This window comes from Anser anser, assembly GCF_964211835.1.
Source record: "Anser anser genome assembly, chromosome: 3".
Classification (NCBI taxonomy): domain Eukaryota; kingdom Metazoa; phylum Chordata; class Aves; order Anseriformes; family Anatidae; genus Anser; species Anser anser.
In genome coordinates, this window is record NC_139722.1 from 112,714,787 (window position 1) to 112,740,765 (window position 25,979).

Consider the following 25,979-nt stretch of genomic DNA (forward strand, 5'->3'; position numbering starts at 1 on the left):
CCTTGTGTCTCCGCAAAGAGTCTCACCATATCCTGTTGACTTCACCATCCCAGGCATATATTCAAAGTGGAGTGGTATAAGATATGGACCCGGCACAAAGTTACCCTATGTTCTTATGAGCTCACAACCCAGCCCAGAGTCACAGATTGGCCTTGTAACTTCATGGCATGGTGTCACAGCACAGCCTTGTGAACTCATGGCCCAGCTGGGAGTTACGGTGAAGTGTTGGAATATCATCGCTCTATTCAACATTCCAGCAGGGTCTTGTGAGCTCATGCCCCGATAGAGTGTCACTGTGGTCTCTGGTCACATTGTGGCTCAGTACTGTCAAAGAGAGTCTTTTGAGCAGGCACAGTCACAGGATGGTGTTCTCATGGTGTTGCCATGGAAGGAGTCACAGCGTGTCCTTGTAATATCAAGACGCAGCTGCGTGATGGAGCACTACATATCTGGATTGATTGTGACATCTTTTAGTGGCTTAGAGTATCTGTGATGCTTTGTAACACACTAGCCAACACAGCGTCAGCAGTAGGGCTTTGTGAAATTGTTTCGTGGCACAGAGTCACAGGAGGGCTTTGTGAGCGCCCAGCAGAGCACAGCGTCACAGTTGGGTGATGTTACATGAAGGCTTAGTACTGTGTCTAAACAGGGTATTGTGAGTCATGGAGGGGTTTAATAGCATCAGATGCAGGCAGAGAGTCACAGGAGGCCTGTGTGACTGCACCGGCCAGCAAAGAGTCCCAGTGAGGCATTTTTTTCACCCTGCAAAAAGTCACAGTTTGGCGTTGTAACTTCATGGGACACAGAGCAGAGCTTTTTGAGCTCATGCCCCGGCTGCAAGTTACAGTGCAGTGTTTTAACGTCATCGATCAACAAAGCATTGCAATAGGGCCTTTTGAGCTCTTGGACTGGAAGCTTTCATAGTAATGTATTGTCACATCATGACTGTGAAATGTTGTGTGCTCAGAAGAATGTTGGGTAACTTTGTGCCGGGCCCTTATCTTAAAGCACTCAGCTTTGACTAGGTGCCTGGGCTGGTGAAGTCAACATGACCTGACTAGCCTCTTTGCAGAGAAACGAGGTTACAATTCCATTCTGTGACGCTGTGCTCGGATGTGAAAACCACAGGCACTGCTGAGACTCTATGCAAAGGCATGATGATAAAATGCCCAACTGTTTACTCCCTGCTGACCGATCCAAGGTTGGGTCCAGGTCGGGGTCACTGGGGTTGAGGATCTTGTGTCGAGGGTCCGGGATGGGGGCTCAAGATCCAGAGTCCGTTCTGGGGGTTGGGGCTCAGGGTCAGCTCTAGCGTTGGGGTCTTGGGGTCAGCTATGGTGTCGGGGGTCAGCTCTGGGCTTGGGGGCTCAGGGTCGGGGCACTGGGTCCGGGGTCAGCTCTGGGGATTGGGGGATTGGGGTCAGCTCTAGGGTCAGGGTCTAGGGTTCAGCTCTGGGGTCAGCTCTGAGGTCAGGGCTTGGTGTTGGGGGCTCAGTTCCGGGTCCGGGTTCGGGTCTGTGTCCAGGTCCGGTCGGGGACTCCAGGGATGAGAGTCCTGTGTTGAGGGTTTGGGTTTGGGACTCTGGGGTCGAGGGTCTGGGGTCGTGGGCTCTGGGGTCGAGGTTCTGGGGTTGAGGGTCCGGATTTGGGCCTTGGGGTTAGCTCCAGGTCCCGAGTCTATTCCGGGTGTTGGGGGCTTGGGCTCAGGTCCAGAGTGGGGTCTCCGGTGTCGACAGTCCAGGCCTGGGGCTCGGGGCTGGGGTTCGGGGCTGGGGCTTGGTGTGTAGGCTCGGGGCTAGGGCTTGGGGTCAGCCCCGGGTCTGGTTCTAGGGCTCAGATCCAGGTCCAAATCTTCGTGTCGGGTCTAAGGATGGCGTTCGGGGCTAGGGCTTGGGCTGTGGGCTCGGTGTTGGGGTTTGTGGTCAGCTCCAGGTCCGTGGCTGGTGGTCAGCTGCGGGTCCAAGTCTTTGGGTCGGGTCCAGGTCTGGGGCTTCGGTTCGGGTCAGGGTGGCTGCTCCCGGATTGGGACTGGGGTGGGGCTCAGGGTTGGGGCTTGGGGTCGAGGCTTGGTGTCAGCTCCGGGGCCCGGGCTGGGGGTCACCTCCATGTTGGCCTGAGGCTCAGGGTAAACTCCATGTCTGGGTCTTTAGGTCAGGGGCTTTGATCTAGTCTGGAGTGGAGGCTCTGGGGTCGGGTCCACGGTGGAGGCACTGGGTTCAAAGGTCCAGGGTCGAGCGCCCGGCTTTGGGGCTCAGGGTTAGCTCCGGGTCCAGGGTCTATTTTGGGTGTCAGGGGCTCAAGGTAAGCTCTGGGGTGGGGGTTCCAGGGTCGAGGGTCCAGGGTTGGGGCTGGGAGCTGGGGATTGGGGTTAGCTCTGGGTTCGGGTCTGAGGTCTGCTTTGGGGGTAGGGGTCAGCCCTGGGGTCAGAGCTCAGGATCGGGTCACAGGGTCGGGGCTCTGTTCCGGGGGTTGGGGTCACCTCCAGGTCTGGGGCATGGGGTCGTGGGTCCAGTGTTGAGGGTCCCAGATCGAGGGTTCGGGGCTGGGGCTCATGGTTGTGGCTTGTGGTTGTGGCTCCAGCTTAGCTCCAGGTCCAGGATCTGTTCCTGGGGTAGGGAGCTTGAGGTCAGTTCCAGGGTGGGGCTCGGGGTCAGCTCTGGGGTGAGGACTCCGGGGTCGAGGGTCCAGTGCTTGGGCTTGGGGCTGGGGCTCAGGTCCAGGGCTCTGGGATCAAGTCCGGGTCAGGGGCTCCGGAGTTGGGTCTGGGGTGAAGGCTCCGGGGTAGATGGTTCAGGGTTGAGGGTCCGGGGCTGGGGCTTGGGGTTAGCTCCACTCCAGGGTCTGTTCCGGGGTCATTTTGCCAGGGTCAGCTCCAGTGTCAGGGTCAGCTCTAGGGTCCAGGGCTCTGGGTTTGCTCTGGGGTGGGGGGGTCAGGGTCAGGTCCGGGGTCGGCTCTGGGTTTGGGGGTCAGGGGCTTGCGGTTGGGGCTCAGGGTCAGGGTTTGGGGTCACCTCCAGGTCTGTTGCATGGGGTCGAGGGTCTGGGGTTGAGGGCTTGGGACTGGGGCTTGGGGTTGGGGCTTGGGCTTAGCTCTGGGTCCAGGATCAGTTCCGGAGGTCGGGGGCATGGGGTCAGCTCCAGGGTGGGGACTCCAGGGTCGAAGGTCCGAGGCTGGGGCTTGGGGTTAGCTCCGGGTCCAGGTCCAAGGTCTGTTTCAGGGGTCGGGGTCACCTCCGGGGCCTGAGCTCGGGTTCAGCTCTGGGTCCGGAGCTCAGGACCATCTCTGGGGTGGGGGCTCCAGGGTCGAGGGTCTGGGGCTGGAGCTCGGGGCTGGGGCTCAGGGCTCGGGCTCGGGGTTGTCTCCTGGGGGTCAGCTCCAGGTTCAGGTCTTTGGGTCAGGTTCAGGTCTGGGGCTTGGGGTCTGGTCCGGGGTGGGTGTTCTGGGGTGGAGGGTCCAGCGTTGAGGGTCCGGGGTCAAGTGTCCAGGGCTGGGGCTCAGGGTTGTGGCTCGGGGTCAGCTCCGGGGTGGGTTGAGGTTCTGGGGTCGAGGGCTGGGGGTCCGGGCACCAGGGTCAAGGGTCCAGGGTCGAGAGTTTGGGGTTGGGGCTCAGTGTTGAAGCTCAGGGCTAGTTCCAGGGGTTGGTCATTGTGGTCTGTAACTGGGGTCGTTTTGTTGGGGTCAGCTCCGGGGTCAGGGACAGCTCCAGGTTCCAGGGCTCAGGTCTCAGGCTCGGGATCAGCTCTGGGGTGGGGGCTCTGGGGTCAAGGGTCTGGGGTTGGGGCTTGGGGTTAGCTCTGGGTAAGGGGTCTGTTCCAGGGGTCGGGAGTTGGGGTCAGCTTCGGGGTTGGGGTCAGCTCCAGGGTAGGGGGCTTGGGGCCAGCTCTGGGGACGGGGGCTCAGGATCGGGGCTCGGGTCTGGGGCTTGGGGTCAGGTCCAGGTCTGGGTCTGGATCTCGGGGTTGGGCCCGGGTCAGGGGCTCGCAGTCATGTCCGCTGTACGGGCTCCAGGGCCGGGTCCTGGGTCTGGGTCTGGAGCTCAGGCCCATGTCATGGTACAAGTATCAGGCCCAGTTCTGGGTCTGGGGCTTGGGGCTCCACGGTCAGGTCTGGGTCCGGGGCTCCAAGGTCGAGGGTCCGGGATCAAGGGTCTGGGTTTGGGTCTCAGGGTTGGGGCTCAGGGTTAGCTCTGAGTCTGAGGTTCGGGGGTTGGGCTCCAGTTTGGGGCTCGGGGGTGTCAGCTCTGGGGTCAGGATCACCACCTCGGTGGTGGGGGCTCAGGGTCTGAAATCGGGGTTGTTGCTCTGGGCTGGTGATGGGGGTCAGCTCCAGGGTCCAGGGTTCCGATCCAGGGCTCGGGGTCACCTCTAGGTCTGGGTCTCGCCCCCGGACCCAGAGGTGACCCAGTGTCCTGGACCCGAAGGTGACCCCAAGCCCCGGACCGAAGCCCCTGACCCTGGAGTTGACCCCGACCCCAGTGCTGATGCCGAACCCCAAACACTGCAGCTGAACTTGATCCCCGGCCCCTGGAACAGACCCCGGAAATGGAACTATCCCTGAGCCCCAACTCCAGACCCTCGAGCCTAGACCCTCGACATGTGACCCTCAACCCCGGACCTGGAGATGACCCTGAGCCCCGAATTCTGGAGCTGACCCAGACCCACGACCCCCGGAACAGACTCTGGAACTGAAGCTAACCCCAAGCCCCAACCCTGGAACCTTGAGCCCGGAACCTCAAACCCTGACCATCGACCCTGAGCCCCAACCCCAAGCTCCATCTCTGGGGTCCAGCTCCGGATCCTCAACCCCAGACCCTTGACCCTGGACCCTCAACTCAGGTCCTGATCCCAGAGCCCCTACCCTGGACCCAACTCCAAACCATGGACATGGACCTGACCCCAAACCGCTGACCCGGACCAGACCCCAAGCCCTGGAACCATACCCGACCCCAAGCCCGGAACTGACCACAACCCCCCACTCCTGGAACAGACCCAGGACCTGGAGCTAACCCTGATCCCTAACCTCAAGCCCCAAACCCAGACTCTCGACAGCAGAAACCCAACCCTGGACCCTCGATCATGGAGCTCCGACCCTGGACCCTCCATGCTGGACCCTCAACACTGGACCATTGACTCCAGAGACCCTGACCTGGACCCAACCCCGGAGCCCCTGACCCCAAGCGCCGGACCCAGACCCGGATGGAAGCCCAAGCCCCGGGCCCAAACCCAACCCTGACCCCCGCACCTGAACCTGATCCTGAGCCCCGGACACAAGCCCCAAACCTGAGCCCCGACCCAGAGCCCCCTACCCTGAGCCCCCAACCCCGGAGCTGACCCCGGACACTTGACCCTGAAGCCCCCACTCCGGAGCTAACCCTGCGCCCCAGATCCGGAGCTGACCATGGCCCCCGACCCCCGGAACAGACCCTGGAACCAGAACTAACCCCAAGACCCAACCCCAGATGGTCGACCCTGGACCCTCAACCCCAGACCCTCGACTCTGAGCCCCAACCCAGAGCCCCAGCACTGAGCATCAGCCCCAAGCCCTGGACCTGGACCCTCGACCCCGGACCTGGAGTTGACCTCAACCTCCAACCTGCGTAACAGACCTCAACCCCCGGAACAGACCCTGGACCCAGAGTTAAACACAAGCCACAAACCTGTTCCCTCGAGCACAGACCCTTGACCCTTGAAACTGGAGACCCAACCCCAGACCCTCAATCCCAGAGCGCTGACAGTGGAACCCCGATCCCAGACCCTCGACCCCGGAGCCATGAACCCAAAACCTCAACACAGGACCCTCATTCCCAGAGCCCCTGACCTGGACCCGAACCCAGAGCCCCCAACCCCAAGCCTTGGACCTGGACCCAGATTCAGACCTGGACCCAAGCCCTGGACATGGATCCGCCCCCAAGCCCTGGACCCAACCCCAAGCCCCGGAACCAGACCCGACCCCAAGCCTGGAGCTGGCCTGGACCCCTGACCCCTGGAACAGACCCCTTACCCGGAGCTAACCCTGAGCCCCAACCCCAGACCCTCGACACTGGAGTCCTGACCCTGGACCCTCGACCCCGGACCCTCAACCCCAGAACCCCCAACCCAGACCCGACCCCAGAGCCTCCAGCCCCAAGCCCTGGACCCGGACCTGGACCCAAGCCCGAGCCCCGGACCTGGACCTGACTCCCAGACCCGGAACTGGGCCCGATACCCGTACGCGGACAATCGAGCCCAGACTTTTGAGGCTGGACCCTCGACCCTGAGCTCCAACCCCGAGCTCGAGCGCCAAGCCCCAGCCTCGGATTCTCGACCGTGTACCCGGAGTTAACCCAGAGCCCTGGACCTGGACGTGACCCTTGACCCCTGACCTTCGACCCTGAACCCCAAGCCCCAGCTCTGAGCCCCAGCCTCAAGTCCCAGACCCGGACACTCATGACCCAACCCCAGATGGTCGACCCCGGACCCTGAACCCGACTCTCGACCCCGAACCTGGAGTTGACCCAGAGCCCCAGCCCTAGAGGTGACCGGGAGCCCTGAACGTGAGCTCTGGACCCCAGATCTGACCCCCAAGCCCCCGTCCCCAGAGTTGACCCTGACCCTGGAACTAACCCCGAACCCAAGTCCCAACCGCGGTCCATCAACCCGGATGCTTGAACTGGGAACCTCAACCCCAAGCCCCAGACCTGGATGTGACCTCGAGCCCTGGACCCAAGCCCAAACCCCAAGCCCCCGACCCAAGCCCCAACCCCGAATCCTTGACCCCTGACCCTCAACCCGAGAACGGACCCCGGAACCCGTAATCTGGACCCGAACCTGAGCCCCAAACCTGGACCTGATTCCAAGCCCCAGCCCCAAGCCCCAACCCCAAGCCCTCAACCCCGGACAGGGGTCAGGTCTGGGTCTGTGGTCAGGGGCTCGGGGTCAGCTCCAGGGTCTAAGGCTTGGGGTCACCTCTGGGTCTGGGGTCAAGTATCCGGGGTTGGGGCTCGGGGTTAGTTCCGGTTCTGGGGTCTGTTCTGGGGGTTGGGGTCAGCACCAGGGTTGGGGGCTCAGTGTTAGCTCTGGAGTTGGGGTCAGCTCCGGGGTAGGGGGCTCGGGGTCAGCTCTGGGGTCACTGCTTGAGGTCATCTTTGGGTTCAGGGGCTCGGGGTCATCTCTGGGGTCTGGGGTTGGTTCCAGAATGGGGGCTCTGGAGTCAAGGGTCCAGGGTCAGCCCAGGTCTGGGGTCTGTTCCAGGGATTGGGGGTTGGTGTCCGTTCTGGGGGTCAAGGGTTGGGGTCAACTCTGGCTCCTTATCCAGGTCTGGAGCTTGGGCTCAGGCTCCTGGGGCTTGGGCTCAGGTCCGGGTTGAATTCGGGTCCGGGGCTTAGGTCCGGGACCCGTTCCGGGACTTGTGGTCAGGGTCTCTGGGGTCTGGTCCAGGTTGGGGGCTCTGGGGACATCGGTCCTGTGTCAAGGGTCTGGGGTTGGGTCTCTAGTGTCAAGGGTCCAGTCTTGGGGCTCAGGTTTGGGTCCGGTGTTGAGAGTCGGGATTGGGTCCAGGTCTGGGTTTCAGGGTCAGGTCCAGATCCGGGGCTTGGGTTGGGGTTTGAGTCCAGGTCAGGAGCTCTGGGGAAGAGAATCCCATGTCAAGGGTTTGGATTTGGGGCTCTAGGGTCAAGGGTCTAGGCTCGGGGGCTCCAGGGTTGAGGGTCTGGGGTTCGGGCTCAGCGTTAGCTCCAGGTCGGGTATGTTCCAGGGTTCCGGGGGCAGGGTCAGCTCCTGGGTCAGGGTCAGCTTTGGGATCGGGGCTCGGGTTCGGGCCTCAGGGTCTGGGTCCAGGGCTCAGGATTGGGGCCTCCAGGGTTGAGTCCAGTTTTAGGGCTCCGGGGATGAGCGTCCCATGTTGAGGGTTTGGGGCTCTGGGGTTGAGGATCTGGGGCCGGGGCTCTAGAGTTGAGGGTCCGGGGTCAAGGGTCTGGGCTCTGGGTTGGGGCTCAGGTTTAGCTCTGTGTCCAAGGTCTGTTCCAAGCATTGGGCGTTGGGGTCTGTTCCGGGGGCTGGGGGCTTGGGGTGGGTTTTCCGGTGTCGAGTGTCCAGGATCTAGGGTCCATGGTCAAGGGTCCAGGGCTGGGGCTCGGGGTTGTTGTCATGGGGTTTTCTCCATGTCTGGGGTCCATTCCAGGGGTGGGGGGGCTCGGAGTCAGCTCTGGGGTCCCAGACACAAGCCTGAGCCATAGACCCGAGCCCCGGACACGGACCTGGGCCTGAGCTCTGGACCTGGACATGATCCCCCACCCCAGAGCTGACTTCAACCCCTGAACCCTGTAATGGACCCCACACCCCGAGCCCAAGACCTGGACCCAGACCCAGATCTGAGCCCAAGCCCTGGACCCGAAACTGGGCCCAATACCCGTACCCAGACATGGGCCTGATCTCTAGACCCGGACCCGACCCCAAGCCCCAGTCCCGAGCCCCAACCCCAGACTCTCAACCCCGAACCCTTGACCCTGGAACCTTCACCCCAAGACCCAGACCCAGAGGTGACTCCGAGCCCCGGACCTGAGCCCCCAACTCCAAGCCCCCAAGCCCCAGCCCCCGACCCCAGACCTGATCCTGGACCGTGGAGCTGACTGCAACCCCCGAGCCCTGATCTGACTTCGAGCCCCCGACCCCAAGCCCCCAACTCCAGAGCTGCCCCTGACCCTGAGCCCCAGCCCCGAGCCCCAACCCCAAGCCGCAACTCCAAGCCCCAACCCTGGACCCTCGACCCTGGAGCTGACCCCGAGCCCTGACCCCCAGAATGGACTCTGGACCCAGAGCTAACCCCAAGACCCAACCCCGAGCCCTGACCCCAAGTCCCAATCCTGAGCCCCGACCCTAGAGCGAGCCCTGACCCTGGAGCTAACCCCGCACCTGAATCCTGGAGTTAATTTCCTAGCCCCAAACCCAGACCTAGACCCGAACCCTAGCCCCAAACCCTAGCCCCGGACCCAAATCCTGGACTTGAAATCCAGACCTGAACCCCAGACACAAACCCCAGATCTGAAACCCGGACCCCAGAGCTGACCCCAAGCCCTGACTCTGAGCCCCGACCCCAGAGCAAGCCCTGACTGTGGAGCTAACCCCACAACTAACCCCGAACCCGAACCCTGGACCTGAACCCCGGACCCGAACCCCCGAGCTAACCCCGATCCCTGACCCCCGAACCCAGAGCTAACCTCAGACCCAAACCCCAGACCCAACCCTGAGCCCAGAGCTGACCTCGACCCCCAACCCCCGGAACAGACCCCAACCCCCGACCCCTGGAACTGACCCCATACCTGGAGCTAACCCCAAGCCCCAAGCCCAAGCCCCAAACACAGACCCTCGACCCCAGAACCTCAACACCGGAGATCCGACTCCAGACCTTCGACCACGGAGCTCCAACCATGGACCCTCGACTCCAGACTCTTGACCCTGAAGACCCCAACCCAGACCCGATGCCGGAGCCCCCGGCCCTGAGTCCTGGACCTCGACTCAAGCCCGAGCCCTGGACCTGGACCTGGACCTGGACCTGACCCCCAGACCCAGAACTGAGCCAGATACCTGTACATGGGCCCGAGCTCTGGACCTGGATCTAGGAAACGACCCTGGAGCCCCTACCCTAGACATGATTCTGAGCCCCAGACCTGGACCCGACCTCGACCCCCAACCCCCAAACCCAGTTCCTTGACCCCGAGCACACAACCCAGGGGCGACCCTGAGCCCCAACCCCGAGTCCCAGCCCAGAGCCCCCACCCCAGGGGTTGACCCAGACCCCAGAGCTGACCCCGATCCCCAACCTCTGGAACAGACCCCGGAACCAGAACTAACCCCGGAACCAGAACTAACCCTGAGCCCCAATCCCAGACCCTCAACCCTGGACCCCAAGACCCTGAGACCCAACAAAGAGCCCCAGCCCCAAGCCCCAACCCCTGACCCGGAGTCAACCCCAGAGCTGACCTGGAGCCCCGACCCTGGAGCTGACCCCGACCTCCGACCCCCAGAACCAGAAACAACCCCACGCCCCAATTCTGGACCCTCAAGCCCAGACCCTCTCCCCTGGACCCTCGCACCCGGACCTGGACATGACCCAGAGCCCCGCACCCGGAGCTGACCCCAACCCCCATCCCCCGGAACTGACCCCGGAACTGCAGCTAAGCCCAAGCCCCAACCCTGAACCCCAAACCCAGACCTTCAACCCTGGAGACCCCGACCCTGAGCGCCAGACCCGGACCTAGACGAGAGCCCTGGAACTGGACCCGACCCTAAACCCGGAGCTGGCCCTGACCCCCGAACTCCAGAACAGACACTGACCCCCCCACCCCAGGAACTGACCCCGTACCCGGAACTAACCCCGAGTCCCAACCCCAGACCCTCAAGCCCAGACCCTTGACTCCGAGCCCCAATCCCAAACCGCAGCCCTGAGCCCCACCTGAGCCCCAGGCCCAGACCATTGACCCCGGACTCTCAAGTCCAGACACTCGACCCAGACCCAGAGGTATCCTGAGGCCCGGACAGGAGCCCTGGACCCCAGAGCTGACCCCGAAACCTGACCCCAAGCAATGACCACAATTTCCGACACTGAGTCCCCACTCCCGAGGTGACCCTAACCCCAGAGCTGACCCCAATCCCTGACCCCTGTAATGAACCCAAACTCCCAACCCTCAGACCCAGAGCTAAGCCCGAGCCACAACCCTGAGCCCCAAACCCAGACCCTCAACCCCAGACCCTCGACGCCGAGACCCAGACGTGGATGCGAGCCTGAGCCCCAGACCTAGACACAACCCCAACCCCCATACCCGGAACTGGGCCCAATGCCCATACCCAGACATAGGCCTGAGCTCCGGACCCAGACCCAGGCCCGAACCCTGGACCCAGACTTGACCCCAAGCCCTGGACTTAGACCCAACCCCGAGCCCCAACCCCGAGCACCAGCCCTCGACCCCGGACCCTCAAACCCAGACACTTGACCCCGAGCCCTGGACCCAATCCCCGAACCCAGGGGCTGACTCCAGACCATTGACCCCAGAGCCCCCCCCCTCCGGAGTTAACCCCAAGCTCCAGATCCAAGCCCTGGACCCCGGAAACAACCCCAAGCACTGAGACCGGAGATGACTGAGCCCCCGAACCCCAAGCTGACCCCGAACCCTGGAGCTGACCCCAACTCTCGACCCCCGGAACAGACTCTGGAACCAAATTAAAACCCAAGCCCCAACCCTGGACCCTTGAGGCCAGACCCTCAACCCTGACCCTCGACCCTGAGACCTAACCCCAAGCCCCAGCCCCTCAACCCCAGACCCAGACTTGACCCAGAGGTGACCAGGAGCCCTGGACCCGAGCTCTGGACCCTAGATCTGGTCCAAAGCCCTGAACTCAGAGCTGACTCCGAGCACAGAGCTTACACCGCAACTAACCCTGGACCCAAAACCCAGACCCAAAACCGCGGACTCGAACCCCAGACCTGAAACCTGGACCCCAGAGCTGACCCCGGAGCTCCCATTCCGGATCTAACCGCGAACACCGGACCCAGGCGCTTTTCGGTCGCCTTCTCCCAGGCTTCCTCCTCGGTAAGGATCCGGAAGTTGAGCTGCCCCCCCCCCCCCTCCCCCCCCGCAGGAGAACACACAGGTGCACGCGCGGGCAGGGGCACCAAAGCGAATGCCGGCGACGCTAGCGATACCACGCATGCGCAGCGCCGCGTCAGCCTGCAGTACCGCTTTCTCGCCAGCAGGTGGCGGCAGAGGGCGCTACCACGCTCGTCGCGAGGACGGCAGGCACGGCTTCCCAAACCGTTTTCTCAATAACGGAAGCAGGGGGAACCGCACGGAAAACCACAAATGAAAACAGCGGAAAAATGCACCCCACGTTGTCTCGAGGAGGAAGTAACTGCCCTGAGAAACGTGCCGCTCCCGGCTAGGAAGCTGAGTGGCAATGTGAAAAACTACATATTTTCCGCGCCACGCCGCGGAAACAAACGTGGCGGATAGGAAACTCCCCCCAGCCGCTCCGCCTGCAGTATCAAGTTATCGCCAGCAGGTGGCGGCAGAGGGGCGACGCGGCGCAACTGCGCATGCGTAGCACTGCTCCGCCCGCCGTACCGCTTCTTACGCCAGCAGGTGACGGCCCGCATCCCGGGCCCACGGGAGACCCGAAGCGTAACGGCGCCGTTGGGGTGCATCCGCCCCTCGACGCCCCTCAGCCCCTGGCCCCTCCGTGGCTGCAGCTCCGCCTCATCCCGCGGCTTCCTCGTGGGCGGCCGCTGGCAGCGGGGCTGCAGAGGCAGAGCAGCCTCCTGCTGGCTGCGCTCTGGGAGCCCGAGGGCTGGACCCCGGGCAAGGGAGCAAGGGAGCAGCGGCTCAGTGGGCTTCGTGTGAAGGCCTGCTTGCACAGCCCGAGCCCCAGGGCGCTTGGGGCAGGGGCAGCCAGGGCCCCAGCGCTTTGCCCCCCTGTCACGACCACTGTGGCAGCAGCTTCAGCTGGCAGCAGCTCTCAAGCAACCTCCACTGCCTTCTCCATGGAAGCACTCCTGGGGGATGTTTTCCCTTATCCACACATGTTGTGGAAGAGCTGTCAGCACAGCACAATAATTTCTGTGCTAACACCCAGCACTTTACCCACCACAGGCTTTGTGCACTCGTGTTTCTGGTACAGTAGAAGTAGTCTGCTCCCCCTGACCTGCCTTGTGACACTGCAACAACGGGCATGGAAGGCTGAGAGTGGAAGATGACTGCTTTTAGGATTACAAACAAGAAAAACAGCACAGAGAAACAACAGATTTGACTTAATCTACTGCAGATGGCATGTTGTCATTTTTCAATATATACTTTTTGTGAATTCACAACTCATACCCTCATATAACCTCTACTTTTATGTTAAGCCTCTTACTAGCAAGATTTAGGGATTTATTACCTCCAGCTTTATTTCCTTATGCCTTTTTTATTACTTCTCTATGACAGCACTGAGTGACCACCCCATTTAAAAGCTTTTTCTTGTTTCTCTTTTAGAATATCTAACTGTGAGAGGAGGTGGAGTAACTTATTTTTACAAGTCCAAATTCCTTCCCGAGTTTTGGTATCATCTGTTTCCTGGCATTATGAGAAGCGAGAATCGTTTTGCACAGCAAAGGGAATAAAGCATTCTACTTTTCAAAAGACACAATTGCATAAGATTAGACAGTAGAATCATCCTGAGGTGGTTTGGGCACGTGTTTCCCTTTTTGCACTCTTTCCTTTCCTTAGTTTCACACCTGAAATTCTGAGTTTCTCAGTACTTTCCACCTCTGCCCCCATCCTTCCTTCCCCTAAGAGAGCTGTCATCATATGGAGATAGTATAATTTTCTTTAGCACTGAATGTCAGACTTAACTTTGCAGTGAGTGGTTCAGCAGTCAAGCTGTCTGCACACTTCGCCTGCTGACTAAACAGTCAGCACACTAGAATGACTGGCTCAATCTAAGAAGCATCAACTTCAAGACTTTTCATCTACACATTATTATGCTGCTTAAATAGTTAACAAAACCGTGATAGTAGTTAATACTGTACTAAAAAAAAAAAGAACCACCAATGAATTGATGTCTAGCCTTGGGAGTACAACTGCTGCTATCTAACAACACAATCATTTTTCTGCTTTGGTCTTAAATTACTTCAAGCATTCAGCTTCCCACAAACTATTTTATGTAGCATCATCTTTACTTATTGCATCCTTCCTTTGCAAAGATTTTAAAGTAGGCCGAGCAGTAAAAGATAAGTAAAATAGAAACAGTATGGTCTACTGTCCTGGTTCCAGCTAGGACAGAGTTAATTTTTCCTCATAGTAGCTGGTAGGGTGCTATGTTTTGAATTAGGATGAGAAGAGCGCTGATAACATGCTGATGTTTTAATTGTTGCAGAGCAGTGTTTACACCAGGCCAAGGACTTTTCGGCTTCTCGCTCTGTCCTGCCAGCGAGCAGGCTGGGGGTGCAGCAGGAGCTGGGAGGGGACAGACCCAGGACAGCTGACCCAAACTGGCCAAAGGGGTATTCCATACCATCTGACGTCATGCTAAACAATATATAGGGGTGGCTGGCCGGGGTGGGGGGGCCGGCTGCTCGGGGATAGGCTGGGCATCGGTCAGCGGGTGGTGAGCAATTCCATTGTTTTTCCACTTGTTTTCTTACACATTATTATTATTAATACTATTATCATTATCACTATTATTATTATTATTGTTATTATTATATTCCTGTCTTAATAAACTGTCTTTATCTCAACTCACCGGCTTCACTTTCCAGTTTCTCTCCCCCATCCCAGAGAGGGAGGGGGGAGGGTGAGCAAACGGCTGTGTGGTGTTTAGCTGCCAGCCGGGTTAAACCACAACATCTACTGATACACAAACATTCACATCCAAAAGTGTAAACCATTTCTAAACAAAATGAAAAAAATCACAGCACACAACATCCAAAATTATATTCAGTATTACAATGTATTACGTGCAAAACTCACCATTTACCTTTTACAAAATGCAATACAAACAGTTACTAGGGGTTTCAAATACACAGCAAACTAACATTAAAAATGCTACAGATCTTTATATGTACAATACACACTGCTCATGATGTATTTCTGCAGTCATCTGCCTTACATTTTGCTGCTCACGCTGGATTTGGAGAGAACCCTGCATCCCTCTAAAAAGAGCAGCCATACCTGACTTAAGTAGGTCAACCTGACCCACAGCACAGCACCATCTATCTTGTACAAGTGTACAGAATACACATATTAAATACCATTTTATCTTTGTATACGTAGGACTCTGATTTCATACATCATCTACTCAGTAACTTAGAATCATGAAATGCTACCACACACTCTTCAGTCCAAAGCACGTTTTGATGGTGCTGACAGACTATACAAAATGGTTAGCGTTCTCATTCACCTTATTAATACATCTAATCTTCCGCCAACACAAATAGTATCTGGGATAGGTTCCGTCAAATCCCTCTACAATAATGTTTACATAGAAGTTCCTTACCAACCTCCTTTGCTTATTTTCTGCAAGGAGCCTGAACCAGCAGACAAACATGTTTTAATCCTAAAACAGGTTCTCTAAATTCTTTCTCTGCCCCTTCCCTACATCCTTTTCTTTCAACTTCCTGTTCCATACACCTAGTTCTATCTTACACAACACATATAAACAATAAACCAGGAAACAGTACATCAAGTTCATATAAAGGCACTGAAATCACCAGTGCCAATGTTACAATCTTATACATAATAGAAATTTCATAAAAACTCTCCTGTAACAGGAAAAGAAGAGAAACCAAAGAGACTTTTAATGCAATGCTCTAAAACCAGCAAGAGATTTATTCTTGTATATTAAGTGTTAAAAATCACATGCATAATTATATAATACTTTATAGTTAAAAAAATATTTTAAAAACCAACCCTGACAGTTTACCTGCAACTGCTATAAAATTTCTAGGAAATATATATATATATATATATAACAAGAAGCTTTTCTGTAATAAAAAAAATTAGAAAAGGATGCAATCATCCAGGTAATTATGAATTAATTGATGCCCTGCATCGGACAGTCTTGTTTAACTCATGCTGGTGTAACTGAGCATACAGCAGACAGTTTACTGAAGTATATGTCTAGCATACATATAGTTAAATCAAAGTGACATTTGGCTAAAGGATGAGTGTAAGAAAATAGGTTTTGGCTCACTACAACAAAAAAAATTGCAGAAGGCCAGAGTATAGTATGTTTCATTTCAAGAGAGTCTGTGGTACAAGAAATTCAGCTTTATGGACCATTTACTCAAACACGCTGGTTGAATATCCTGCACAACTGGCCATATGCATGGTTTACATGTTTGCAGGTGTGTTTTTGTTTTTTTTTTTTTGCAAGCAACACTAGATGTGTCTGCATGTATTTTACTAGGCATTGATGGTTTAAAACCTGCATAGACTGTTTTAGATCCTAAGGCAAGCAGCCAACAAAGATGTTTTCAACAGTTAAGCAACAGAAATTAAACTGCAAATTACTGATTTTAAGAAGCAGAGTTGTTCTGAAAAATGGCACCATAAGGATCACTGTTAATGCGTTTGTAGACAAAGTGAAAGACCTGGGGTTGTGGACGGCTATGCAACTCAGCCTTAATTTTTTGAGGGTAGGTATCTTCTGTCAGTTGCTGCCAGGTGTCATCAATGAAAAGAAACAGACTATATTCTTTTGGATTGTCCACTTTAAACTTCTCAGCACAAAGCTGACATACATCTTCTGTAGTGATATATGGCCTTACTAGTAAGGTCTTTCCTGTACATCCACTGTTAACTTCCTGGAATGCAACTCGAAGGTAGTTCTGTAGAGTAAGAAAACAGACATTGGAAAATAAAATAAAACTGACAAACAAGAACTCTGAAAACTCCAGTCAGCAATGAACACCAAATATCTAATTATGAAACACACACCAGTGGTTCCTGTAAATTCTGCCAACCCCATGAATTGCTATGTTGGTGGTGAAACTGACAAATCTGTGGTGGGCATAATCGAAACCCAGGAAGTCAACATCCCTCTTTTTCCTTGGTTTGCATTCTAGTCCTGCAACTAAGAGTAAACAGATACAGCTTTTAAAGCCAGATGGAAAGCTCTGGCAGTTTTAATAGGACTTCACGTTAAGCTTTAATAGGAAACAAAATTCTGAAAAGCAAAATAAACATCTGATGCAGCATGCCCGAGAGACATTGTTGCTGCCACTGCTAGGTCAGTACTAGAAAACAGAAGCTTCACACAATGTTAGTGAGAAGGGGAAAAAAAAAAGCTAATTTTAAGAAAACAAGGGTGTTGACCCACAAGTTACCGCATGATAAACATCTGTTTGTGCTCTCATGCTGTAGCATGCAAAAGGTAGTAATCCAGCCTCATTTATGTCATTTTCATTGAGTTAACCAGTAACTATCAAGTCACATGTCTGAGTATGATGCAACAAATTTTGTGTGGTGGCATTTTTTCTTTTTTTTTTTTTTAAACAAGACATAGGGATGCCACAGAAAGAACATTTACTCTGCCACATTTGAGTAAATTTATATAATCTTGAGGCAAAAGCTGGATCTTTTTTCTCTATTGAGATTGAACATACGCCCACAGTTCTGATAACAGCGTTATATTCTAAATTTGCTTCAAGAGGAAATGCAGTTCTACCTTACAAAAAGCATTTGTAAAGAAATATGAAAAGCAACTACTAGAAAAAAAATCAGACACATGAGCAAAGCAGCCTGCTGCTGAATGCTTTTTTTCTTGTTGTTGCTTTTTCTTTGTTTTGGTGTGTTTCAACAAAAACTGGAATTGAAGACTCAAAAGTAGACTGGGAAAAGCGAGAAAGATTTGTTTACTGAGTGAGCTGGTACCTGTGTCTGTATGCTAAATAAATTAAGATTACCTCAGTTCCAAAGAGCATTCCTGTCTTTATTAAAGATATTTTTTTTTTTGATAGCTTGTAGACTGAAACACTGAAGCATTGCAAGAGCTTTTAAACCACTGGGACTGAGCACACCTGGGCAAAACTAGTCTATTTTTGTTATCCAACCTGAAGTAAAAAATATAAGCAGCCCTAAATAAGGTCAAGTATACCACAGTTCTAATTTCTAGTGCAATTAACACACAGAAGGTGCATTTTTAGATGCATGTGCTTTCAGGCAGGCAGAATTGCTTCAAGGAGAAGCTGATGGTTGCACAAATACTCATAAGTCATATAGTAAGTATCAAAATTATTTTTGTAGTATAAGAAAGTTGTGTCTAATCATCATCAACATATGGGATTTTGACTTTTCCATCCCTTTGAAGGACAGAGGATGAAGGTGTTCAGAGGCTCAAAAGCTACAAGGCTGTGAGACCATCACAGATCAGTAGGTGCATCCTGGTTTGATGTAAGACAAATTAGTATAGCTGAATTTGTGTTACAGGTTTGTCACAAGGAAGGTGCTTTATTTCAAGGACTATAGGGCACTGAGAAAAAAGATGGAAAACTGGCATTCTAAGCAGGCAGAAGAGACTCTTTTGAAAGGGACAACAGAACAAGCAGCAGTGTACACACTCCATGCCAGCTCTTCCCCCATCCCCTGCACCCTTCCAGTTCCAGCATGGCACCCAGCTGCACTTCAGCTTGTCTGAAGTTGATTTGATGAGGAAGAGGTCAGACAGAACAAGATCCTGTCAAAAGAATCTTCCATGATTTAGCCATCCAGCAGAGATACAAGAGGATGAATTTTCCTATGAATGGTGCAGTGTTTTTGCAAGAAAGAACATCAGATTTAAGTAGCTTGAGACTCCACCTAAACACAAGTAAGCACAATATAATATGTATCCTGATAAGATGGACTAGGTTTGAGCACTGATTGTAGAGTTTGGTGTTTGTTAATTGGCTGTCTTCCTAAGAGGAGAATTGCACAAGACTGCTTCTTCTCCCAGAACTTTCTCGTTCAGTGTTGCTGTGCAGTCCTTCGGGTGGACATGGATAAAGCAGAGGAAGCTTCATTCGGAAGGTTTCATGATCTTCTGATGACCCCCACACCTTCGTTTCTCAAGCTCTTAACTACATCAAAACTAACTGAAGGTTGTCATTAACTTCTCCTCAAACTTTGTGCTGTGAACTATTAACAAGTGAAAGAGTAGTAAATCCTTCCTTCTTGATTCCAACATCTTCCCTGTTTCAGTCCACAAACTGATGCATCTGAACAGCCAGTCACTGGCATCCTATGGTTTTATGTGAAAGACATACAGGCCTGTTTTTTAAAGATGAAATAGTCTCGACTTTTGTCATTCTTCAGTTGAAGTTACTGCCCTACTCTGAAAAGAGCAGCAAGAAATGGTGGGGAAAAAACAAACACACATGAAAACATTCACATTATAGAACACTACTCTTTGCATTAACTTCAAAACTGTAGGCAACTATTCTCCCACCTCTCCTCTCTGCCACCTGCTGTATGCCACCATTAGTCACTGGGGAGCTGTACCGATTTATATCACTGGAGACATGATTTGTTTTTTTCAGCAGTAGAGCACACAAAAAAACTAAATCAAAGATAGGATTCAGTTTGTCCATGCTCTGAGTGACTTAAATGGAAGGGAGGGTGGGAAATGCATATTTAGCACTTTCTTCAGACATCATAATTGAACTCTGTTATAAAGTACAAAGACTTCAGAACTGCGGAAAGTTTGCCAGCCCCTATTCTCAGCGCCGCTTCACTTCACTGACATCATACCCCCAAGACAATCATAATGAAACATACCTCTCAAATAGACATTTTCAACAAAACAATTTCTGGTTGTGTTTGTTTTAGTTCTTAAGCCCTGGGCTCTACCTGAAAATCGTCAACGGAAGGTATCGTCCTGTTAGTTGTCCTCCTTTTGTGCCATTGCCGAAGAGTATCTCTGGCTTCGGAACTTAGCAGTCTGGCAGCTTGCTCTTCCTGAAAATTCTTGATCAGTGAAAGTGCTCCATAAGCGCTTGTCAAGTAATAGCCTCCTGTGAAGGACAGCAAGGGAGTAAGTTCTCAGAGTGGTCAAAACCACAGCACTAGTTCTTACTGGTCACAGTTTCTATATACAATTGTTATGTATTTGATGGTTGCTGTATTCAACTGTCAAAATATTTATGCTTATAAACAGCTAATTCTCCTGCTACCTATTGCATGGTATGTTAAGAGATGCAGTAGTAGTTACACGCACTCCATATTATCAAGCGGTACAGTAATATCTAACTCTGGGTCCAGTAGCACTGGGGATAGCTGGTTACTTATGTGACTCGTGTAAGATGCTCCTTTATTCCTGAACATTTTTACAAAGCTGGAACAAGAGTTTTCTCCTCAACAATTTCCAAACATTTACTCCCTTCCCAAGCTTTGAGAATTGATGCAGTAAACGTAACTGTTTAAATGAAATGGAAGTCAGTCTACCACTGTTCAGGAACACAAAAGCAATTATGTTTAGTGGCAATGAAGTAATGACAGATTTAGACTCACACTCTGGAAACATCCCAGAGTGTGCTCATTTTTAAAAAGACAACTCTGTTTTTTTCACCTTTTTGCATTCCCCATAATGTCCATCTAGTTCAGCAGGTGATGTCTGCAGTCCTCCTTACATACATCACTGTCATTACAGGAGTAGAGAATACATTTAAAGACAAGATGGAGTTGCTGACATACAAAAGAAGCTGCAGGTCACAAAGGAAACAGTCTCAGCACAAGATAACAGTCCTCAACAACCACTGGAAACAAAAGACATGCCTCTCATTTGTTTTAATTTTTAATTATTTGCATGGGAGAGTACAACTATGAATCAGGACAGTCTACTGATGGAGTGATTCAAAGACATACTCTATGCTCTGCTCATACTGTATGCAATTTTCAGCATATCAGAACAGCATTCTCTTGGCCTTTAGCTTTGCAACAGAGTTTATACACAAACACATACAAGACCTATGAGCCAAACTGGACAACGCATTACATTTGAACTGCAAAACCCCAAAGCACTAAACAATTTTTCCTGCACAGCATAGTTCAGCTGGTGCTGAAGACAGGGCCAAACAACAGCTGGACTTCTTTTGCTGAATTAAAAACACCATGACTCAATAGTTTGATAACTGTAAGCGTGTTCACGATCTCCAGTTTCGCATCTCAAGTATTTTCCATGCAAACACTCCTAGACGATGCACTAGGAAGAGCTGATGGTCCTCATTGATGGGAGGAATCCTGGCAAGGCTCTTTCATACATACCAACGTATAAGAGAATACAGCAATTCCACAAAGCTGAAAGGTAGCAGGGATACTGGATTTCAGCCACAAGTCAAGAGTACCTTAGTAACCTTAGTAAATATATTCCTAGGGCTCATAAAAATGCTTTGTGAGAAATGACTATTGGGAAGAAGCGAAGACCACCAAAGGGGATGTGTTCTCAAAAGTGCTGCCCTGGCTCAGAGCTCTCCAAGAAAAAGCTCTCCACAAAGCACCAAAGCCAAGCCCCATTATGTGTCACAACTAAACTGAATGCTGCAGCCCTATAGGATATTACCCCTCAGGATATTTTCAGGCATTGAAGGATAAACACATTTGGCATCTGCACAGTGCTTGTGTTTGCTTGCCAAGTCATGAACCAAGATATTCCCTCATAAAGGAGTATATACCGGTAGCTTCCCTGATCACTGAAGCCTATACACCTCAAGCAAACCAACTCTTACTGTAAGATGGAAAGAATTAGGATGTTCTCTTGTTAAGCTATCGGCACCACTGGCTTTAGCACTCCCCTTGAAAGTACTTCTACATGAACAAGGTAACAGCAGCTACACTGTGATAGAAAGTCCCCCTTCCCTAGTTCTTTGCCCAATTCTAATAAAAATAAATAAGAACATTACCTTCTCCATGCAGCAAAGATGGGTCCAGCAATTCCATCATGTACTCAATCTCAGTATCCAGCTCCAGCATGTCACACTGGGCTAATACGTATGTCAGCACAGGCAAGAAGTCATCAGCTCCATATAGCCTCCCTGGGGTGAAAGGAGCACAGAGATAGACAACTTATTTTTTTTTTTTTTTTTTACCAGTTTCGTTGTCTGAAAGCAAAGCATTGTTTTGCCGCCTTTTCTGACCAACAAGTTTATGTTGCTCTACAGCCTTCTGTTCTCAACATGTGGCAAAGAGAATGTCATCTCTCATCTTGAGGACTTGTTAGTGTTAGGTCAGAGGTTAGACTAGGTGATCTTGGAGGTCTCTTCCAACCTAGATGATTCTGTGATCTGGCACTCAATGGACAGGAGACTCACGCTAGCTTGATCCCTTATTTCCAATGAGCACAAATCTGATGATGCATGCCTTGAAGCATGCGAGGGAATGTAAAGACTGGATTCACCTTGGAATCAGTTCAACTGGTCAACTCCCAAAAGGCTGCTAATCCTGAAATCCAGACTGGCTTCCACTCCACTTTTATCACAGGCTAAGAGAAGATGAACAGACATTTTCCTTTTCAATGCAGGGGACATCTACTTTCTGGAAAGATGTAGCCACAAATACCAGTCTGAATTTCAATCTCAGCAGAGAGGCCTGAATATAAAAGCCTATTAGACTTCACATGAAAACTGAGCTCCTTTTCTTGATCTATCACAGTTAAAAATACTAGTGAGCAAAGCCTCATAAATCATCCCCAACTGGCTGGTGAAGCACCATCAGCAAAAGCAGCACATGGCTAAAGCACAGATGGCTACCTACATCTGTTTGTGCTCCCTATCACATTTACTGCATTTAAACTTTGTTTAGAAAATACTATGGGGCCAAATCGCTGAATCTGGCCAAACTACGTTAACTGCAGAACTGGTGTGATGACCACTTCAAGCCAACAAGAGCAGGAGCCACCTTAATCTTTGATGAAACTCCGGATGATTGAAGGGCTGATCTAAAGTTACGCCACCTGAAGCACACCCTCCAAATATTACACCATTCACTGTATGGGAGCACGTGGTGAAGCAGACACTCAATGCCATCTTTCACCAACTTCACAGGACAAAACAAGACAACCCAAGAACATGTGCCACACCTAGCTCAAGCCCCTCAGTGTAGGCATTAACCAGCAGCAGCCTCTTAATAATTCTACATGTTGGAAACACCTTACTCAATACGATAACAGCAAAGAGAAAGGAGTCTACAGCACTTCAGGCCAAGATTCCTACATCCATTTTAAAATGCAGGTATTTGCACAGAATATAAGCTGGGCAGGAGCTTGGACCTACATGCCACAAAAGTGCTTGTGGGTCTTTAACGACCACAAGCTTTCACTATTCATCTCAAAAGAAAGCAGACACCTTAATCAGCACCAGACCCAGCTGCAGACTCGATGACTCAGTGCTCACTTAGAAAGCAAAGTACCTACCACCTGCAGCAGTTTATATTTGCTTAGGAAAAAATCTCCCCATACTACCAGCACTGCCCATCTAAACTCATGACCTACCAGAGCAGTGTACAATAAGACTCTGGGCAACAGAGTTGCACCCATGAAATCGTGCCAACCAGCACAGTACTTTAATTATTTCACTGACTACTCAGCAGTTCCTACTGGTCTGTAGTTCCATTTCATTATCTAGGTTTCAATGTCATTTTCTGACACAAGCTACAGTATATGTTATTGCTGTTCCAAAAACAGGAAAAAAGTGTCCAAATGAGAACATTCAGAGGCACAGTAAGCCAAAAATAATGATCAGAGGGTAATTTTGACCACCTATTAACAGAGAAACTTTGTAGTTGTTTTATTGAATACACGCCACTGAATGACTATACTGAAATACTGAGTGTACCCTCAATTAAAATGTCCAGAAAAACACTCATTTTTACTCAGTGGAGAATTCAATGCTCACATCACAGCCTGACAGTTTCAGAAGCCTACAGTGAAGCAAGTATGTTTTTTTAAGCTGCCTCACAACTGTTTCACATTGAATTTGTAGATGTGCTGCCAGACACATCAGAGATACCAGGAAAGAAGTAGAGAGGAAGAACCCCTCTGAAAATGGCAAGGAGATATGCTACAAGAATTCCAGGAGGAGAGACATATCTGCAAAATCAGGTGGTCTAATTTCCTGCATCAAAAGACAATCCCCAGTTCCAGGTTTGGAAGTTCAGTGAGCCTGAACCACGAGAAGCATCATACCTGAGTTATTCTCCATAACAGTGTAAATCAATTTGCAAACTCTCAGCAGCAGCATGACTTTCTTTTCAGGCGAATACATTTTCTGCATGGTCATGAACTTGACTTTAATCTTTTCAACATCCACAAAGTCTGGTGTTGGAACAAACACGCCCAGCTCCTGAGGATTCCTCTGGCGCACCAGCTGCAGGTTTTCCTTAAGCTGTTTCCAAGAACCATCTGCAGTATGAAACTCTTTCAACATCGCTTCAATGTGGCCCTTCAACGGCTTCAGAATGCACTTATGCATGGCCTTCTCCAAGACAACATCTGCAACAAGAAACACAAGCCCAGCTGATTCCCTCCTCTAGAGCAGAGCAAGTGTTAATACAACCATTTCCAAAAGAGACATTGTAGAGAAAAAAAATGCCAAGGTCAATTTATTACACAGGCTGAGTTTCCAGATGTTTGTTGACAAGAAAACAAGAATGCAGAGCACAATCTGTATTGCATTTTTATTTACGGCAATCTGGTAAAATACAAAACAAACCAACCACCACCAGCAATGACAAATAAACCCACAGACTGGAGTTTACAGACTGACAAAGAAGAGCTGTGGCTCCAGTTCACTTTTTTCTTTTGTTGGCCAGAAGTCTGAGTTTTATTTTACTTTGAGCTTAGTCTAACTCCCAAACTTAAAACACGGTCAAAAACATAACTTCTGTCTGCTTTGGCAAGAAGTCCTATCTTTTTTGCATTGTTTCCATCAAACTGTAACTCAAGGTCTCCTAAAAACTTGGCTCAGCTTTAAGATCTTTATGAACTTGGACAGATTATGGGCCTTAAACTATAAATGAAAACCAAGCTGTGTTTGTCCCGTTTCAGATTTCATCATGCAAGATTACATACAGCTTTGTCATCAACTTTAAAGTTCTTTCTTTGGCAATAGTGTGCACGTGGTACAGTAAACACTCTTTATTTTTAAATTCTTGTTCTACTCAAGTTTAACATTCATAACTCTGCTTTCAAAGTTATGACCACATCAATAGCAAACCCTGCAAACCTTCACTTCATAAGCTAATTTCCTCTCCCACTAAGTATCCGTATGGCAGCATAGCTCACGTTAATTATTTGCATTCATTATTTGCACCATACGCAACTCCCACAAGCATGAAAGGAACTGGCGACCTTTCAGCCTGGCCACTGCCCCAACACACCCTGACCACAGGGCAGGACAGAAACCCAGGGTAGGCAGACGTACTTGGGGAACACAGGGACCAGCGGTGGGAAGAGGAGAGGCCCGGCATCACTGCTCCATCACACATTTATATACAAGCTTGCAGTGGACATTCCTGATATTAACGGTGACTCATTAGTTTCATCAACCTTGTACCCTTTCTGGGGTCCTTTAATTTCAGATTAAACCCTTTGCTTCTTCCTATGTGTTTCTCATAGACTGCAATCTGTTCCTTCTCTCCCCTCATTTTTTCCCCCTTACTTTTAGAAATTGCAGACTATTTCTACAGCTCGAGACTTATTTCCAACAAGCAGTTACTTCTATTTTCTTTGCCTTATTCTTTCAGACAACATTTATTTTATCCTTGTTCAGCCATTTTTCTTTTTGGGTTTTCATGTCTTACCTCTCTTTTCCACACCTACTTCTCTTATGGTGCCTTTGCTCCATACATAGCCTTTATTCTGCGTTTATCTGGCATGCAATTCCCAAATTTCTGACTGTACTGCAAGTTCCCATCTCCCTTTCCCCAATTCCACTGGGACTCTTGTAGCTTTTTGTTGCTACTTTCCCTTCCTGAGACACTCATGGACATGGCAAAGCCAGGTCTGCTTTATTCCCTGATGCTTTAAAGGCGTCTGGGTTACTGTCACCACGCAGATTGCAAGAGCTGCTGGAAGGGAAAAAGAGCAGACATGAGGACCAGTGTTTGCCCTCTGATTTTCCAGGTTTCCCTACAGTCACCAGTAAAGGTATGACCAGTCTGACAGATGATCACAACGGACCATCACACTGCGAAGAGCAGACCCAGCTTCCCATCCAAACAGCACCACCACCAATTGTACTGCAACAAGTGTCAACATTTCAAATGGCTCATCCTTATCTGCTGTAGTTGGTAGAGCCACACAGCTGCCACTGACAGCCATGCCAAACCCAGCCAGTAAGCCCAGCAAAGCAGAAGCACCACTTTCCCTTGCAGTGACCAAAACCACCTCTCCCTCCATCACCAAAGTTGTCCTCAGGGCCCATGGGGAAGAAATATTTTTCCACCAGGAGAAACACACAAATCTCACCTACAGGTATGCTAGCTGACTACATTTCTCCAGAG

At 51.4% G+C, this 25,979-nt stretch overlaps 1 protein-coding gene across 27 annotated transcripts in view; it reads right to left on the reverse strand.

Moving 5' to 3' along the window:
• Positions 1 to 14,438: 14,438 nt before the first annotated feature.
• Positions 14,439 to 25,979, reverse strand: part of RIN2 (Ras and Rab interactor 2) — a 349,998-nt gene continuing 338,457 nt past the window's right edge. For 25 of the 27 annotated variants that reach the window (XM_083832276.1, XM_083832271.1, XM_083832253.1 and 22 more), the window contains 4 exons: positions 23,662 to 23,967; positions 21,383 to 21,514; positions 19,335 to 19,498; positions 14,439 to 16,336 (listed from right to left, as the gene is read on the reverse strand). In XM_083832276.1, the coding sequence (XP_083688402.1) occupies positions 16,025 to 16,336; positions 19,335 to 19,498; positions 21,383 to 21,514; positions 23,662 to 23,967 (914 nt within the window). In that variant the 3' untranslated portion in view covers positions 14,439 to 16,024. The other 2 variants (XM_083832274.1, XM_083832273.1) reach the window with 2 other exon arrangements.